This window comes from Mus caroli, unplaced genomic scaffold (genome assembly GCF_978045245.1).
Source record: "Mus caroli unplaced genomic scaffold, Mus_caroli_1 scaffold_19, whole genome shotgun sequence".
NCBI classification, from domain to species: domain Eukaryota; kingdom Metazoa; phylum Chordata; class Mammalia; order Rodentia; family Muridae; genus Mus; species Mus caroli.
The window spans coordinates 44,500,850-44,520,095 of record NW_028227274.1 but is presented as its reverse complement, the minus strand read 5'-3'; the positions used below and the strand labels follow the sequence as shown (position 1 = coordinate 44,520,095).

Genomic DNA, 19,246 nt, shown 5'->3' with positions numbered 1-19,246 from the left:
CAACTAGACTTTTGAGCTATGACTTGCATTGGAGTCTGGAGTAAAAATCAAGTTTGGGGATCTGGAAGGTTTGTACTTTTACTTGACTTTTGTTGGTGGTTAGTTTAGTTGGCTTTTGGACTTTAAGGAACAGACAGAAGCAGAATTCCTTTCCTGGTTTCTCTTAGACTGGAATTTGAGAGATATTGTAAAGGGAAAAAAGCAGAAATTTCAGAGGAAGAAAGCAAAAACCAGGCAGCCCAGCCAGCATTTGCCTGGGTGGCAGTTCCCCCACGGCGTTTCCCCTCCTCCGCCCTTGGCCATCTGCTTCCTCCTGGGGACAGTGCATCCCCACCCTGTAGTTGGTGGCCCAGTCTGCCAGAGACCCAGGGCTCCGCAGAGCACGCAGAGCACGACTTCCAAAGGCAAAGTCCACTGCCCCTGGGCTCCATGGCCAGTCCTGGACTTCCACTCCGCGGGTTCAGTGGGTGTGGCGTGCAGAGCCACACTGGCCTTGGGACAAGATCTACGACAGTCACATCCTAACTTTCAGACTTCTGTGGCAAGCTACTTGTCAACAAGGGTTTGCTCAGTGCGAGAGGAAGACTGAAGAGCCTCGTGGTCAAGCAGTACCACTTCCCAGGCAAGTTGCAGGCGGGCTGGGGAGTAGCGAGCGCGCAGCCCAGGTCTGTCCGTGGTGCGGGCCAGGCACGCTGGGAGCCTCTCCATCAGAACAGTGCCTCCTTCTAAAGGGGAAACCCGCGCACCTGTTTGCCAGTCCTGGGTTTCATTTTGAGTAGCAAACTCGATATAGAGAGAGAGTTGGGGGCGGTGGGGAGGAAAGGCGGGAGAGGGAGAGGGAGAGTCGAGGTTAGCTTTCACCTCTATATAGCTCAGTCTGGCCTCAAACTCCAATCCTCCTCCCTTAGCTTCCAAAGTGCTGGGAGCATCATTTTTGAAAGACACCCCACAACCATGAGCAGATAGCCAGGGTCTTTTAAGTGCTCTCTGCCAGCTTCAGCCAGACTCACGGGGCCAGTACAGGAAGTTTTGTGAATTTGATCTGTTCTTTCTGGTTTTCCCGGGTTTAATTTGAATGAAAATCCTTTGGGCTGGCAGCTGTGAGCTGGTTGCATTACTTAGGACCACTCAAGTTTTCTAGAGCAGTAGTAAACTTTTAAAAAGTATTTTAAAAATATAATCCTTTTCCACCTAACATTTTTGTGGGGCGATGGTGGTGCGCACCTTTAATCCCAGCACTCAGGAGGTCGAAGCAGGTGGATCTTTGAGTTTGAGGCCAGCCTGGTCTACAGAATTCCAGAACAGCCAGAGCTACACAGAAAAACCCCAACCCCGTTTCAAAAGAAAACAAACAACAAAAACTCTCCACCTAACACCAACACCTTATAATGTGATGGACATAACTAAAATTAACTCCATTTTATGCCATTTATACATCATATACATACATTTATATATTTTCCATATAATTTATATAATTTGTAAATTAGAATATGCAATATATAAATATCAAGTAGAATAATGAGTTCGAGTTGAGGCAAAGTCAGCGTTACTGTGTGAGGACTTAATGTACAAAGACTTGATGTACAAACCACGTTTATACAGCTCAATTATGTCTCACTGGCTCCTCATTTGGTGGATTTTTTTTATTAATTTAACAACTTCATAATGTTAAATGCCACCTTTAAGTGATACCCTCAGGACAAATGTCGCCATTTCTTGGCTCCTTTGTATTAAATAACCTCTTTGAAAGACTTGCCCTGGGCCTCCGTTCCTACTTCTCCTATTTTTTTTCTCCCCCTCCCTTTCCCCTTGCTTGCTCTGGGTGTCATCAGGGGCAGTCTTATGAAATCTGGTGTCTGTCCACAGTTCTCAGTTCTCATCTTTCCTGACCAGTCAGTAGCTCTTGACTTAGATCTGCTCCTGCTTATGATCTTTCTTCTTCATTTGACTTACAGCTGACTGAATTCTCCTGGGCTCCCACCCGCTGGCAGCTAAGGCGTCTCAATCACCGAATGGTAAGGTGCCACAGAGCCCAGTGTCAAATGAGTTATTTTTAATGTAAGTATTATGGTGGCTGTATTTCTTTACTTTGCTAGTCCCAGTAACCATACAGAGAAAACAGGGTTTATTTCAAGCCGCACCTCATTATTTGGGCAGTATTGATTTATATTAACCACCGAAGCTAATCTGACTACCTCTCAGCCATGATACTTGGATATTATTATTGATCTTTGGGCTTCAGATTTTTTTTTCCCATGGTGACTTCTCAGACCCTCTCCTCATAGCCCATCTGAATCTCTCCGTCTCTGTCTCTGTCTCTCTCCCCTCTCTCTTTCCTTTGCCTGTGGAAATTTCCATCCTAGTATCTCTTCTGCCCAATCATTGGGTGATCATTATTTATTGATAAGGCAGAGAATTAATGCTAAGAACTGATTACACAAACTCGAAACAGGAGATTCTAGACATAAACTTTATAATGCCATGTCCAGATTGAAACAAGATATGAGGGCAGAGAAATTAGCATTTGAATAACACAAGGATGATCTTTACCAAGTGCACAAAAGCATTAAGCCCATAGCCCAGGTCTTGATCATCTTCGTTTTCTAGAGATAAATTCTCCCAAGAGGATTTCTACCTAGAACCATTAGTTCCCATGGCAACAGCTTCTCAACTGTTATCTCTATCTTTGCTTCCTTTTAGGTTGGCAAGCATGCATCCAGATCTTTTGACATGTCCATGTAGCAATCTGATGGATGTTTTAATTTATGCAAACAGAACTATTAATATGACAAACAACGCAGTCAGTCCTCTCTCTTCTTCTCTCTTTTAATAACTGTCCATAGCTCAGTAAAAATTGCTGCCATTCATGTAAAGTCACAATCCAGGAACTGTTGTTACTTTCTGCTAGCACTGGGGATGGAGCCTTGTGTATGTGACCCACCTCTGAGCCATGTTCCCAACCCTAGGAATCTTATTGCCTTTATTCTTTCAGTTGGGTTGTTGCTGCTGCAGCTGTTGTTATTGTTGTTGTTGCTGCTGCTTGAAACTGGGACTGTCCTGGAATTCACTCTATAGACCAGGCTGGCCTCAGACTCACAGAGACTCATCTTCCTCTGTCTTCTGAGTGTTGGGGTTAAACATATGCACCACTATGCCACGCTTAACTTCTTTTAAGTCCCCACACTTAAGCCTTAAGCAAAACCTGAGGTCTGTACCTGATTGCCTTCTTCCTCTCAAGCTAAACCATAGATTATAGTCTCTGTCTCCATCCTGGCTTCTCTGTAGCCCTCTTCCAGAGAGCAGTGATCTCCAGAGAGCAGTGATTGTTTTTAATTTTTTTTTCAAAGATTTATTTATTAGTATAAGTTCACTGTAGCTGTCTTCAAACGCACCAGAAGAGAGTATCAGACAGATCTCATTATGAGTGGTTGTGAGCCACCATGTGGTTGCTGGGATTTGAACTCAGTACCTTTGGAAGAGCAGTCGGTGCTCTTACCCACTGAACCATCTCACCAGCTCCCTGTTTTTAAATTTTACTTACTTATTTTATGTATGTGAGTACACTGTCACTCTCTTCAGGCACACACCAGAAGAGGGCATCAGATCCCATTACAGATGGTTGTGAGCCACCACGTGGTTGCTGGGAATTGAACTCCCTGCCAAATCATGGCCTATTCTTGGTAAATATGATGATACCAAATTCAAAGTTATAAAGTTATGGACATGTGGTGTCATTTGTAGCTCTTTTCTTTCGTTTTCTATATTTAGAAGACAAAATGAGAACTTGTATTTAAAAAAAAAAAACAAATCTCCAAACAAGGAAGATGCTTGATTTTTATCTAAAAATAATAATAAAAAAGAATTTTAAAGCAAGGTAAAGATAGCTATACAATTTTAACATTAGCAGCAGCAACAGATGGGGTTTTTTTGTTTTGTTTTTTTGGCTTTTTTGTTTTTGTTTTTTTGAGACAGGGTTTCTCTGTATAGCCTTGGCTGTCCTGGAACTCACTTTGTAGACCAGGCTGACCTCAAACTCAGAAATCCGCCTGCCTCTGCCTCCCAAGTGCTGGGATTAAAGGCGTGTGCCACCACGCCTGGTTTAGCAACAGATGTTTTAAAGGTATCACAGTTTTAGCCAGGCAGTGGTGGTACATGCCTTTAATCCCAGGACTCAGGAGGCAGAGGCAGGTTGATCTATGAGTTGGAGGCCAGTCAAGTCTACAAACAGCCCAGGCTACACAGAGAGACCCCACAGCTCTCCCCTACCCCAACACACATACACAAAGATATCACCATTTCACGGAACAGTGCAGCCCGTGCTTATTCTTGGGTTATAGCTGTGCCCCACTATGACCCATCTGTGGCATTTCAGTTGTTTGCTCCTATATTAATTACTTTACCAAATACCCAACAGAAAATAACTTAAGGGAAGAGAGTTTATTTTGGCTCACAGTTTGGAGGATTTCAGTCCATCATGGCTGGGAAGTCACAGTGTCCAGATCCTAAGGTAGCTGGTCACATTTTGCCTACAGATAGCCAAGAAGCCATGAGAGATGAACTATGCTCAGCTTACTTTCTTCATTTTCCTTTTCCTCTTTTCATTCAGAGTCCCAAGCCTGTGGACTGCCGACCCACTCAGGATGGCTGTTCCCTCCTCAGTTACACCTCTCTTGAAACACCCTAGATACGCCCAGAGGTGTGTTTCCTACGTGAATCCAAACCTTGTTGGTAGTGAAGATTAATCATCATAATCTCTAATAGAATATTGAATGGCCAGTATGCAAGATCTCTTATAATAAGGAAATGTACTCACTTTGTTCATACTGCAAACATCCAATAAAAAATGTCTTCATAGGCCCTGAAACTAAGAAAGAAACTAAGCCATCCATATAAGTAAAAGGGGCCCAGGAAGACCCACAGGCTGAAGTACTGAAGAGATACAGGAAAGGGACGTGAGATGATGGTGGAGCAGAAGGAGCCACATAGAACATTATTCATCATATTAATAAGTTTGGATTCTAAGTACAATGGGCCACTTTAGGGTTGCCGGTCGGATTAACCTGATTGAGTATATGTGTTTAGTTCAGTCTGGCTGCTGGTTGGAGACCAAGCTAGATATTAGGACAGACTGAAACATACATACTAAGGGAGAGATGTTGATCCAAAATGAAAATACGGTAGAGAAAGCGTGATGATTTGGGAGGGACTGTGGAGGTTGAAGAGTCAGCATTTGGCAGTAGAGAGGCAAAGTGGAAGAGCTTAAGAGGAATCTGGAGGTGGAATTGACAGGACTCAGTGATGACTTAAAAGCGACACGTAGGAAAAGAGGAGGCAGTGTCAAGGATACTTCAAGTCTAAATGGTGCTGTTGTTTGTAGTGATGGAGAAGTCTGGGAAAATGAAGTAGCAGCTACCTCCCAAGACAGCAAGGACAACAAGAGTGCTGAGGTGTGAACAGGAACACAGGGGAGTATTACTCAACTCAACCCGGAAATGGTAGACTTTATGACAACATGACCCCTAAACAGTATCTTGAACTATAAAACACTATCTATGCAGAGAGTGAGAATATATATTCTAACCAGGCAAAACACAGAGGTAAGACACATCATGGTGTGCTGGTTAGATTTAACTGTCACCTTAAGAAATTGTGTAAAGCCGGGCGTGGTGGCGCACGCCTTTAGTCCCAGCACTCGGGAGGCAGAGGCAGGCGGATTTCTGAGTTCGAGGCCAGCCTGGTATACAAAGTGAGTGCCAGGACAGCCAGGGCTACACAGAGAAACCCTGTCTCAAAAAATCAAAAAAAAAAAAAAAAAAAAAAGAAATTGTGTAAATTGGGTTGACCCATTAGCATGTCAGCATGTCTACAGGGGATTGTCTTGATCTAGGGAGACCCAGCCATCCTGAGTGGCACTATTTCTAGACTTTTGGCCCTGGGTTCTATAAAGCTAGAGAGTGTTAGCTGAGAGCTAAGCAAGTAAGCAAGGTTGCATTAATGTCTCTTTGCTCTTGACTGTGGATCTGATATGACTTGCTGCTTGACTTCCTGCCTTGATTTCCCTGAATGATGGTGTCTTAGGTACTGTTCTATTCCTGTGAAGAGACACCATAACCAAGGCAATTTAGAAAAGAAAACATTAACTTGTGGGCTTACTTACAGTCCATTAGGTTAGTCCACAACCATCAGAGCAAGAAGTGTAGCAGCAGGCAGAGTACTGGAGCAATGGTGGAGAGCTTACATCCTGATGCACGTGCTAAGAAAGTAAGACTGGTCCTGGTCCGGGCTTTTGAAACCTCCAAGCCCGGTCCCATTGGACATGCATCCTCTAGCAAGGTCTAATCCTTACCAAACAGTTCCAACAACTGGGAACCAAACATTCAGATATATGAAGTTGTTTGAGCCATTCTCACTCGAACTACTACAGACAGGTTGTAACTTGGAACTGTAAGCCAAAATAAACCCTTTTTCCTTTTAATTCACCTTTTGTCAGGATACTTGATCACAGCAACAGAAATGAAGCTAGAACAGACGATATGAGAGGTTGACAATAGTTGGGTGTTGTATCTCTGAACGCTAATGCAATAGGAGAGACGGTATGGACAAAAAAAGAGCTGAGATCATGAAGGGCTGGTATAGCATTCAAATAAAGTGGAGGTTCCCGGTTACTATCTGGGGATCTTTAAGCAACTGAAAAATAGCATCAGTTTTCCATGGCAGAAAAATTGGTCTAAAAATAACATAAAAAGAGAAGAGATGAGGGGTCAATGAGACCAGCTGGATCATGGGATTTATAATCATGTAACGAGGAATGCTATTCTTTACCTCACATAGAGACAAGACCATGGAAAAAATAGGAAAATTTTGAAACAGTTTAAGAGACATATTTGCAAGAATTGAAGATTAATGGGGAGACGCTCTGGGGAGGGTCAGGTGGAATGTGAGGGTGATTTCCAGAGTTTTCATCTTGATAAATTGATAGTGCATCACTATCATCAACAGAGAAGCAGAGTATCGGAGGCAGAGCAGATTAAAGAGGGAAAATTGATAAACATGTCCATTAATCCATCTGCCCATCTATCTTGCACTTACTGATGGTGATTATGGGCCAGGGATGTTGGTCAGTAAGAAGAGTAGAGGTCAGCTCTTGTGGAAAATGCTATCCATGGTCTCTCTCACTGGTGTTTCTTCTTGAGGTCTTGCCTCCTTGTAAATCAAACGGAGCAGTGTTCAGAGCTGTGTGTGTTGCAGGTCTGGAGGCGGGGGTGACTTTTGGAAATAAGAACAGTAAGTTCTCTTCCTAACCGTCATCTCAAGAGGAGATGAACTCACTGACCTTTGAAAAGGTCTCCTAAGGTAGGAGCAGTAACAGATGCCTTTAATTCCAGCGCTTAGGAGACTGAAGCAGAGGGAGACCAGGCTGGACTACCTAGCAAGACCCAGTAACCTCCATAATAGGCCTTCAGCCATATTTCTTCCACTCTCATAATTGTTAATCAACTCTCCCAGGCTGCAGGAATATTTATGGTTTTCCTAATACCAAAGCATTGCTACTGTTTCTGTATATACAGGTGTAAGTGTACATGTGGGAACACATGGGTGTGGTTGAACACGCACACATATACACATGCATCATGGAAGTCAGGCGTCAACCTATGGCGTTGTCCTTTAGGATGGCCACCCACCTTGATTTTTGAGGCGGGGTCTTTCTCTCAGGGACTTGAGTCTAGCCAGTTCAGCTTGGCTGGCTACCAATCCGTAGAAGACCTTGGATCTCTTCTTCCCCAGCACTGGAAAGTCAAAGCGGTTGGAAGTTGACCCAGCTGGTTACATCACAATCCAGAAGCAGAGAGGGATGGATGGGTTCTCAGTTCATTTTCTCCTTTTTATACAGTCCAGGATCCCATAATGGTGCTAACCACAATAAGTAGGCCTTCCCATCACAATTAACCAATCAAAGTAATCCCTGCGCGGGATTACTAGGTGATCCCTGGTGGATACGCTGGAGTGCCTGGCTCCTGAGTGATTCTTCATCCTAGGAAAGCTGCCAACTAGCACTCACCATCGCAGGTTCGCCTCTCTCTTGTCAACTTCACACCAAACACATCATTTTTAAGCCATAACCTCTCCATGTCTCCATAGGTTCATAGCTATTACTAGAAAATGAATTCAGTCCGACATCAGGTCTTTAAAGTCATTGACAATTCCTACACTTTAAAAGTCAACATCCTCTTAATTTTAAGTTCAGATAAAAAAATTTTAAAAATGAATTACGTATTTCTAACATATAATAGGACAAAAATAAATGTGTTTTTGAGATTTATCTTTTTTTTTAAAGATTTATTTGTTCTATATATAAGTGAGTATACTGTAGCTGTCTTCAGACACACCAGAAGAAGGCATCAGATCTCATAACAGATGGTTGTGAGCCACCATGTGGTTGCTGGGAATTGAACTCAGGACCTTTGGAAGAGCAGTCCGTGCTCTTAACCACTGAGCCATCTTTCCAGCCCCTTGAGATTTATTTTTATTTTATTTTTTATGCCTTTTTTAAAAGATTTATTTGTTATTTATTTTATATGTAAGTAGACTGTAGCTGTCTTCAGACACACCAGGAGAGGGAGTCAGATGTCATTAAGGATGGTTGTAAGCCATCATGTGGTTGCTGGGATTTGAACTCAGAACCTTCGGAAGAGCAGTCAGTGCTCTTAACCACTGAGCCATCTTTCCAGTCCCTTGAGGTTTATTTTTAATTATGTATATATGGGTGTGCTCTCATGAGTACTGGTGTTCTTGGAAGACAAACATGTCAGAGCCCCTGGAGCTGGAATTACAGGAGATGATGAACCACCTATCTTGAGAGCTGGGAACTGAACCTAGGCCCACTAGCAAGAACAATATTCGGTGGTAACTCTGAGCTCTCTTTTCAGCCCCACTTCCGGAGTTAGCATTCTTATTTTAAAAGAGAAGACTCTAAGCAGAGTAAGACATAGTCAGGCAAAATCCAAACAAAAAGCCATCAGGGCAAACACCAAATCCTGCAGCTCGCTGTCTGGCATAGGGGAGTTGCTGCTGCTGGTGTTGACACGATTTGATTGCCCAGGCTCTAAAAGGCTTGGGTAGCCCTCACTCCTTCAGCCCTGACACTGGCAGCACAGCCTTGCTCTTGGGCCCTCCCCACTCTGTGCCCACAGATTTCCATGGCAGGCATCCCACAGTTCTGCCATCACCAGCATCTCAGGGTCTCCACTGAAACTTTGAGTTAGTCTTCACAGTTTCACGCAATGGTCTCTCAAGGCTCCCTTGCGGGAACTCTCACCCTGCCCCATACTGTCTATCCTCAACTGCTCTCTGAATCATGGAACAAGAGTCCATAATCTCTCAATTTTGCACCTTTCATGTCTCAAAAAATAGTACCATAGGGATGCTGTGCTGACACTCTGCGATGCAGCCTGTCCACCTCGGACTGCAGTTTTTGTGTATGGATGTTTGCACTGGAGTGCAGGAGCCATAGAAGACAGAAAAAGGCATGGGATCCTTTAGAGCTGAGGTTATAGGCAATTGTGAACACCCAAGTGAACCCGACTCCTCAGCAAACCCAATATGAGTTCAGGATATTATAATTGGTCATTAGGAATAAGAATAATTACTGAGCCATCTCCCCAGGACTCTGAACATAATAGGGTTGTTTTTGTTTTTGTTTTGTTAGTTGGTTGCTGCTTGTTTTTGTTTTGTGTTTTTATTTTTCTAAAGATAGTTTCTTTTCGTAGTCTTGGCTATCCAGGAACTCACTCTGTAGACCAGGCTAGCATCAAACTCAGAGATTAGCCTGCCTCTACCTCCTGTAGAGTGCTGGGATCCGTATGCGCCATAAACTCTCAGAGAATATTACTTTTAAGTCTCTCTGCTCTTAATTTGCCCAACCCTTCTCTCTTACCACTGTTCACCCGTACCCCACATGTGCAGATTTGTACCCTATAAATGTCTAGTGCAAAACGATCTTGACACAGTAAGGACTCTGAGAATTAGGCTTTCCTGGTGCTCGCAGCCCGGAGCTACTCCCTGCTGCAGGCGGCCCTCCTGAGTGAGCTCCTAGCCCCTGGTGCTCTGCATAAAGCAGGAAGGCAGTGGTTCCTAATTGTCTGTCTTTTCCTTCCTGGTTTCATGTCCTTCAAACCCAGCAAGTCTAGATGCAGACTACCTTTCCAGCAAAATCTGTAAATAACAACAAGTGTGAAACCTTACTTGGACAAGAAACTGTAGTGCGTATTTCTACCACAAGATGGCGCAGTTCAGATATGAAAGAAAAAAAAAGGTTCTCTGGCTCACGTGTCACAGACATACTAGGATTTTAAATGCATTACATTTCAAAAGTACTCATTTAAACGTTGAACCTTCTCCTGTGATAAACATGCAGGCAGACGGAAAGTTTTATGTGTCTATGTCTTTTATCAGATTATTATTATTATTATTATTATTTTACTCCTACCATTGGAGGGCATGTCTTCTCAGATAGTCACACAATGTTTTTGAAAGATAAGCATTAACTTTTAACCTAGTGTTGGGAAACTCTAAGGTAAGCGTTCTATCAGCTAAGCTGCCTCTCCAGCCTTCCAAGGGAGATGGTGTTAGAGTTCCTTCCGGAACATCAGGACCAATATGATATGAATGGAGGCTCGGGAGAAGATACATTTTAAAGAATTGGTTTGCAGGACTGAGAGGTTTAAGTAGGGCCAAACCAGTCTGAAATGAATTCAGAGTGCATCCCTGGGCCTTGGGATATTTCTCAGTGGGAAAGCGCCCCGCTGGCAAGTACTAGGTTCGATCTCCAGCCCAGGATAACAACAACAACAGACAGTAATAATAGCAACAAAGAGTTGAGACATTCTTGAGTCTAAAGGCTGTGTTGCCTTCTGCTGGCAGAATCCTTCCTCAGGACATCCAGCTGATTGGATGTGGCCCATCTACATTATGAAGGCTAATCCCATTCACTCAGAGTTTACTGACGTAAACGTTCATCACCTTTGTAGATTGGTATTTACCCAGCCACTGGGCTACCAAGGCCTGTTGATGCAACACATGAAATTAACTGTCACAAAGAGCTGAATGGAGAGACTAAGTTTAGCAAGAAGGGGATGGTCATATTATTGACGTTTCCATCTTTAGTCATGTGTGGGATTCGATGGCTTGCAGCTGGAACATCCCAGAGGGACCACCAGGGAAATTTCTGTAGAGAGAGGCTCTGCTGCTCTGGCCTGCTCGCCTTCCGAACTCAGACTCTGGGCAAAAGAGTGAGCCTGCGGCTCATCAGGTTTGGGTCTGGAGAGGAATAATGACATGCAGACTTGGCCTTTCTCCCCAATTGCACCTCCTGTGACATTTCTCTCTCTCTCTCTCTCTTTCTTTCTTTTTAAAGATTTATTTATTTCATGTATATGGGTACACTGTCACTGTCTTCAGACACACCAGAAGAGGGCATCGGATCCCCAGTACAGATGGTTTGTGAGCCACCATGTGGTGACTGGGAATTGAACTCAGGAACTATAGAAGAGCAGACAGTGCTCTTAACTGCTGAGCCATCTCTCCAGCCCCTTCTGTTACATTTCAAAATAAGATGAGACAATTTGCAGAAAGGTCTCCATTCCTATCTTACTGGGAATAGTGAAGAAGAGAGACCTTCTGCAGATATCTACCACTACCCACCCCACCCCACCCCACCACACAGGGTGTGTGTGTTTGTGTTTATATTGCTTCCTTCTGTCTTATTTTTGAACTCTACTAAATGGTAGCGTTCTGTGTACCTCCACTGCAGCAAGTCTACTCGTCTCAATGGTACGTCTCTATGTTCTCCATATTTCTCACTGCTTATCCCCCCCACCCCCCTTGGCCAATCCTAAGCATTTGTTAAGCAGTCTCTTGAACTATTTCTTCCCATGGCTCTGGGGCAGCACAAGTCCCCACCACTCTGACCCCGGCTCCTTTGCAGCTCTTTCTGTTCCTGACCTCCATAATGATTGGGTGCCTCAGGGGCTCAGCCCTTGGGGCACTTTTCCTCTTCCAGTCTTTATTTTTACCTTTAATGACCTCCCATGGTCTTTAGATTTTAAATACAGTATGTAGGAAGGAAATGCAAAATATGTGTCCCAGCTGTGGACCTCCCTCCCAACCACAGAGTTGCTGGAGCCTACTCAGCACAAGTTCCTTTCAGCTCTGTTTTCAAAACACATCCCAAGTCAAGCCACTTGTTCTGCTGGGTTTCTAGGACAGACTAACTAACTGCCGTTCTTGCATCTGCACTTAACTCTCTTCTTCTGTCCTAGTGCAAATGCTGATCCTGTGAAACTGGACAGACTAGGCTTCCCCTCTGCATTCGCCTGGCTCTCTCCTGCTCAGCTCACAGTTCAGTTCATGCTCCACCCATACTCCACTTCCCCTTGCTCTCCAGATGCCAGGCATCCAACAGCCTCAGGACCTGTATGCTTGCGGCTCTCTACCCCGAACGCTCTCCCTCCAGATCTGCACAAATACTTCTTGTCCTCAGTAGTCTTTCTAAATTCTGCCCTTTGTTCCTCAGCAGATTTACTTAAAAACAATGTCCACCAGTTCTTATTCACCCTTTCTGCCATATTTCTCCACAGTTATCAAAACTAAACACATACAGACACACATGATGAGCAGTGACCTCATGAGACCCTCACCAGTCACAAAAGACAGCAGTGAACCCTACACAGTGACGAATGGGCAAATCCATTTAGTTTTATTATTTGCAATGTGTGTGGGCTACAGTTTAGGGTGACACTTCAGAATACCTCTTGGACAACTAGCACCTTGAAGTCCAACCTTAAAGTACAAAGACCACAAATGACCAGCCGTGGCCATCGATTCTGTCGCTAACCAGGGGCAGTAGTGAGGGCTTTTATCAACAGTGTCACCACTTCTGAATCTGAGTTATGTGTGTAGCTGTATTATTTAGGTCATTGTGGATGGGACTGTGTACATTTGGACAGTGATATAAACAGAGAAGATTTAATTAAGAAAGGGAAAGTCAGCCCCAAGAATGTGTGGAAGCAGAGGCTCAAAAGCCTAGTTTATTTTTTAATCCAGTTTTTGAATCTAGTTTATTTAGAACCTTTGAGCATAAATAGTAGAGTCTGTAGTTTATACCTGACTTTAGGAAAGCAATATTTATCTATCCTGTTTCCTGTCTTTTGAAAGGAAGAATCTCCCTTGAACTCAATGTTGCCAGCATCTTCTGAAGTTATGTAAAGTCCATTCATGTGCATTACTTTCTTTTTCAGCTGGTCTAATTCTTCTAATTCCAGAATTTCCAGGTCACAAAAGAATGAATGGAAATCACGTCATTCTTGGTTGGCGTCACTGGGGAAAGCTGCAGATCTTAGGTTTTAGATTCTGATCTAAACTGAGATGTTCCCTTTCCTTGGGTGGATGCATGCTCTCTAACATCCCTGGGACTGCCTGGAAAAAGAGGCTCTTACGTATCCTAATTTCTTCTCCATTTCTGACATTTCTGACCTCTTAGTGCTGACTCAGTGGAGCAGCCATCGCTCATCTTTGGGATATTTGTACCCTATTTGTGTTCGCTACCAAAAGATTTCTTTTGTCTCTGGCAGCCTTTGTGAAGCTCAAAAAAAAAAAAAGTCTGATAGTTTGGTTTCTTGGTTGGCTGCCATTTCTTTATATTATGGTCTTTTTGAGGATTTGTGGGTTTTTCTTGGGGGGGGGGGGTTGGTTGTTTTTTGTTTTTTTGTTTCAGTTTGAACAAAAGTTTTTTTCTTTTAAACGCTTTGATTGAACAAATAAAATTCTGCTTTGAAATTTCCCTTTTCAGATTGAAAAGAAACGCAGATACTCAAATAAAGCTCCCTCGTCTGCCCTACCAGTCTGTCATGGGTGTTGGGAAGTCTAAACTAGATAAGTGCCCCCTTTCTTGGCATAAAAAAGACAGTGTGGATGCCGATCAAGACGGCCATGAGTCAGACTCCAAGAATTCTGAGGATGCCTCCTTGTGTGGTTCTGTGGAGCAGAGAAGTGGAGCAGAGCCACCAACAGGAGAGCAGGACCGACCTGAGGCCAAGGGGGTGGGGCCCGAGGAGCAAGCTGAAGAAGAGTTCCTCAAATTTGTGATACTTCATGCAGAAGATGACACCGACGAGGCGCTCAGAGTCCAGGATCTACTGCAAAACGACTTTGGTATCAGGCCGGGGATCGTTTTCGCTGAGATGCCCTGTGGAAGACTGCATTTGCAGAATCTAGACGATGCGGTCAATGGGTCGGCCTGGACCATCTTGTTACTGACTGAGAACTTCCTAAGAGACACCTGGTGTAACTTCCAGTTCTACACTTCCCTGATGAATTCTGTGAGCAGGCAGCACAAGTACAACTCCGTCATACCCATGCGGCCCCTGAACAGCCCTCTTCCCCGGGAACGGACTCCCTTGGCGCTGCAAACCATCAATGCCTTAGAGGAAGAAAGTCAAGGCTTTTCCACACAAGTGGAGAGAATTTTCCGGGAGTCTGTATTTGAGAGGCAACAAAGTATATGGAAAGAGACACGAAGTGTGTCGCAGAAACAGTTCATTGCCTGAAACGGAGCACACACCCGGCTGGCTCCTGCTTTGTAAACAAAATGATTCATCTTCACTTGAGAGAGTAGTTTCTAAGAGATGCTTAGACGTGAGTCGTCTGCTTCCAAGAGCTCTGTGGCGCACAAGAAAGGTACACTTCTGCAGCCCTAGGACTGGGCTACTTTCGAATGACAAACTCAAGACTGTCAGAGCTTCTGGCACTTAAAGTTTTCATAGTTCATGAATATTCTTAACTCATTTCTTGTGTTGAGCCATAAACAGGCACATGTGGCAAAATACGATATTGAAAATTCTCAAAAGACTTGAGGGAAATGGCTCTGGCCAGGACAGGTCTGACCACTTCCCTTCCTGCTTCTTTCATGAATTTTAGTTACGGCAAAGCATCCTGGGGCTGTCACACAGAAGCATGCAGAATGGGGCACCTGCAGTACTGACGTAATAAGTTGGAGATCAGAAGTAGAGGTCAGGGTCAGGGTCACCTTTAGTCCCAGCACTAGGGAGGCAGAGGCAGGAAGATCTGAGTTCATAGGCCAGCCTGGCTTACAGAGCGAGTTCCAGAATATCCAGGGCTACACAAAGAAATGGTCTCAGGGAAAAAAAAAAAAGTCAGAACAGTCAGGCTTTTGGAAATAATCCAGCCATGTGTGGTTTTATTTCTGCTGGAATTTGGAACTAGTTCCTACCACAAATTAGCAATTCTTTCGAGAGTGTGATAGTGAGGGACTCTGTAGAGATGGGCCCTCATCTTATAGGTGTCTTCTGTGACCAGGGCTTTAATTCACAGAGCTTGTGAAAAATATGTGACTCGCCAGCTGTTTGCCTTTAAAATCAATAACCTCTCATGTTAGCCTTTAGAAATGTCCCTTGCACACAGTGTTTAACTCGGGGAATATTTCTTATCTAGGGCTATGAGGGGGGAGGCGGGAGCATGCAAGCAAACCAGGGAGGCCTACACAGACCTGTACCTTCCCCCTCATAGAACTTCAACCCATTTGAGACTGAAGCAGTTTAAACAAGTACAGACGGGGCATGTGGCTAGGCGAAAGTGCCCACTGGGAATCAGGAGACCTACTTGCAGTCCAATCTCTGCCCCTGAGGATGAATGTGCCAGTGGGCAGCTATTCTCCTTTGTCTGTGAAATAAAAGGGTTGGATTGATGGGTCTCTAAAGGCTTTTGTCCTCTCTCTCCCAGGATGGGAAAAACCGAAGCCAGAAAGCAATAAGCAGAGCCTGAAACTTTTATGAGGTGAAACATAATGTAATCATTGCAGAAGGCATGACGCATGCTTACAACGAACAGATAGATATTTTTGTATATTTGCATCATCATCGATATCTACTGCAGTCACAGGAAAGAATTACTATATATGCCTGTACTTGGGTCTTTGGGTTTGGTTTTGTACAGGGTCTCACTATCTAGCCCTGGCTGGCCTGAAATTTGCCATGTAAACGAGATTGGCTTCAAACTCACGGAGATCCACCTGCCTCTGATCCTGACAGTGCTATGATTAAAGATGGGCACTGCCACACCCTGCTACTCAGGTTTTTAAAAAGATACATATTTTTATAGGAATTCATGAATACCTTCTCCCTAGTTTGCCTGTCTCCTAATCCTCCCTTCTCCGAATCCCCAGGGGCCACTGTTTACTACTGTGGCCCACAGTCAGACCTGGTGTTGGGTTCTCAGAGAAGGGGACTGCTTTCATAGCATTTTCTCGACCCTCTTTGTCATGGTAACTTACTACTTAGCTTTGAGCTTATTGTTATTATTATTAATTATTACTACCATAATGCTCTCTGTGTCTCAAGTGTCAGGTACTCATAAAACATGAACCGCCCACCCTTCACACGCCTGCCAAGCTGGAACTGATGCTCAATGGCACTTCTTCAATAAACCTTTTTATTCTTTAAGTTGACTATTGGTCTCATCTCCAGTGCAGACTGAGGAAAAGCATTCTGAGAAATACCATCCTGGGCTTCTCAGAGAACATGGTGTAATGTCCCAGGCAACCTGGAGCTCAGCAATTTTTTTTTTTTTTTTATGATGAAGAAATCAATTTTAAGTGCTGAGTAATTAATTGTAGGTATTGAAAGCAGCAAGAAATCTTCATGAAAATAACCAATGACAAAAATAGGCCAACGCATGGGCGTCATCTTGGATCTGGGTTTATGTGCACATACGTAGCTTTAATTACGCACACTGACTGTTCTGAGAAATTCTGCCAAGTACCAGTGAAATGCCCTGGGTACTCTGTGCCACCCATGTGGAGCTGCTGCAGCAGGATCAGAGGTAGGTCTGACCAACAATTCCCCATGACCTAAAGAGAGAGTATTCTTTAACTGAGTGAACAAGGCATCCCGGAAGGGGAGGTGGCTTAACAGGGTCACACAAGACCAGGCTTCTTTTCACACAGTGAAATATACAGACTTTAAAAATAATAAAATTCTGACTTGTGCTAAAACAGGAATGAGCCTTGTATTTATTTTATTTTTTTTTTAAGATTTATTTATTGATTGATTATATGTAAGTACACTGTAGCTGTCCTCAGACACTCCAAAAGAGGGAGTCAGATCTCGTTACGAATGATTGTGAGCCACCATGTGGTTGCTGGGATTTGAACTCCAGACCTTCGGAAGAGCAGTCAGGTGCTCTTACCCACTGAGCCATCTCACCAGCCCGAGCATTGTATTTAAAAGGACAAATATTTCATGATTACACATATATGAGGCGCACTCACAGAGATGGAGTGAGAAGTAAGATGTTAATTTTTCAGTAGCTGAAGAGTTGGCTTTGGAGTAATGAGGAAGTTCTGAAAAAGGCCTGATTGTATACGTTGTGCGTGTACCCAGTGCTATGTAAACATATGCTTTAAAATGATTGTAACGTCTTTTTTTTTTTTTTTTTTTTTTTTTTTTGGTTTTTCGAGACAGGGTTTCTCTGTGTAGCCCTGGCTGTCCTGGCACTCACTTTGTAGACCAGGCTGGCCTCGAACTCAGAAATCCGCCTGCCTCTGCCTCCCGAGTGCTGGGATTAAAGGCGTGCGCCACCACGCCCGGCGATTGTAACGTCTTAACAGTACATTTCCTTATGTGCATTCTGCCCCAGTAACTTTAAAAAGTAAAAACAAAGCAAGAAGCTGACAACATGCCCCCACAAACAAACAAACAAACAAACAAACCATAAGCCCAAGCCTTCCCAGCTTTTTGCTTGGCCATTTTCAGTTTCCCAGTTGTGTTTCCCCCTGGGAGTGCCAAGGCTGCTCCGGGTTGGACAGACACACAGACGTGACAGTATCTAGACTACTAAGTCTTTGGGAGTGAGCCACCTGAGGAGGAAAAGTATTTCATTAGTGTGTAATTAAAAATGATAATATGCACTGATATTGAAGATCTATTCTGACTTCTGGCTGATTTTTTTTTTAAGATTTATTATGTATACAGCACTCTGCCTGCCATGCAGACCTAGGCCAGAAGAGGGCACTAGATCTCATTGTAGATGGTTATGTGGTTGCTGGGAATTGACCTCAGGATCTCTGAAAGAGCAGACAGTGCTCTTAACCGCTGAGCCATCTCTCCAGCCCTTCTGGTGCTTCTAAGTTCCTTCACCTCATCATTGGATAAACTCTTCCTGCCATGGATCAACCCCACGACACCCTGGAACACCGTTACAACATCAAAAACTACCCAGATTTGCATCCCAACTTGGTCCTTTGTTATTTCTTTCTCCCACAGAAACAAACCCTTCCCCAAATATATTTTTTTAATAAACATAATTTGGACCTGAAGGCTAACTGTAAGGGTTAACTCAATCATCATTAAAATGCTGTGGTTAGCAGAACCTTGTTAAAACTAACATTAAAGCAAGAATCAGGGCTAAGAAAGCTGCAGAGAAGCAGGGCCATGCCCTTTGGCCACTACAGCAGAACTCCGCAGACTGGACAGTCTGTGCAGAAGAGAGTGCTAACAGATCTGAATCCTGAGAAATTCAAGGTCAAGGTACTAACACATCTGCTGTCTAGTGAGGACCCGTTGGCCAGAGATGGCATTTTCTTGTTGCATCCTCACAGGAAACAGGTGACTGAAAGCACATTTCGTCAGAGCACGAGTCCTATTCTTGAGGGCAGAGCCCTCTTCCCCAGTTCTCAAAGGTCCGATCTGGTTACACCGTCATTTTGTGGATTAAGATTCCACATTGGAATACTTACCTGGCAGGGGAGATACCATGATCACGAAGGTGGTTTTCCCAGGGCGAGGCTTATCCATTGCACTCCGGATGTGCTGACCCCTGCGATTTCCCCAAATGCGGGAAACTCGACTGCATAATTTGTGGTAGTGGGGGACTGCGTTCGCGCTCTCAATAAAAAAAAAAAAAAAAGATTCCACATTGGAGCTTTGGGTGTACACACATGTAGTCAGCTATCCATAAACCTTGCTGAATCTCGGGGTTCTTCTCTAAAGATTTATTTTTATGAGTACCCTGTAGTTGTCTTCAGATACACCAGAAGACTGCATCAGATCCCGTTACATGTAGTTGCTGGGATTTGAACTCAGGAGCTCTGGAAGAGCAGTCAGTGCTCTTAACTACGGAACCATCTCTCCAGTCCCCCCACCCACCCACACACACACAAAAGTTACTCTTG

The 19,246-nt window shown here is 44.0% G+C and overlaps 1 protein-coding gene and 1 non-coding gene across 2 annotated transcripts; both read left to right on the top strand.

Annotated features, from left to right (window-relative positions):
* Positions 1-415: 415 nt before the first annotated feature.
* On the top strand, positions 416-16,962 carry Ticam2 (TIR domain containing adaptor molecule 2). The gene is made up of 3 exons (XM_021150628.2): positions 416-622; positions 1,959-2,061; positions 13,850-16,962. Exon 3 carries the CDS (start codon positions 13,908-13,910, stop codon positions 14,604-14,606), a length of 699 nt encoding a protein of 232 aa, XP_021006287.1. The 5' UTR covers positions 416-622; positions 1,959-2,061; positions 13,850-13,907; the 3' UTR covers positions 14,607-16,962.
* Positions 16,963-18,803: 1,841 nt separating this feature from the next.
* On the top strand, positions 18,804-18,965 carry LOC115029968 (U1 spliceosomal RNA). The gene has a single exon (XR_003835520.1). It is a non-coding gene; the product is annotated as a U1 spliceosomal RNA (small nuclear RNA).
* The last annotated feature ends 281 nt before the right edge of the window (positions 18,966-19,246 follow it).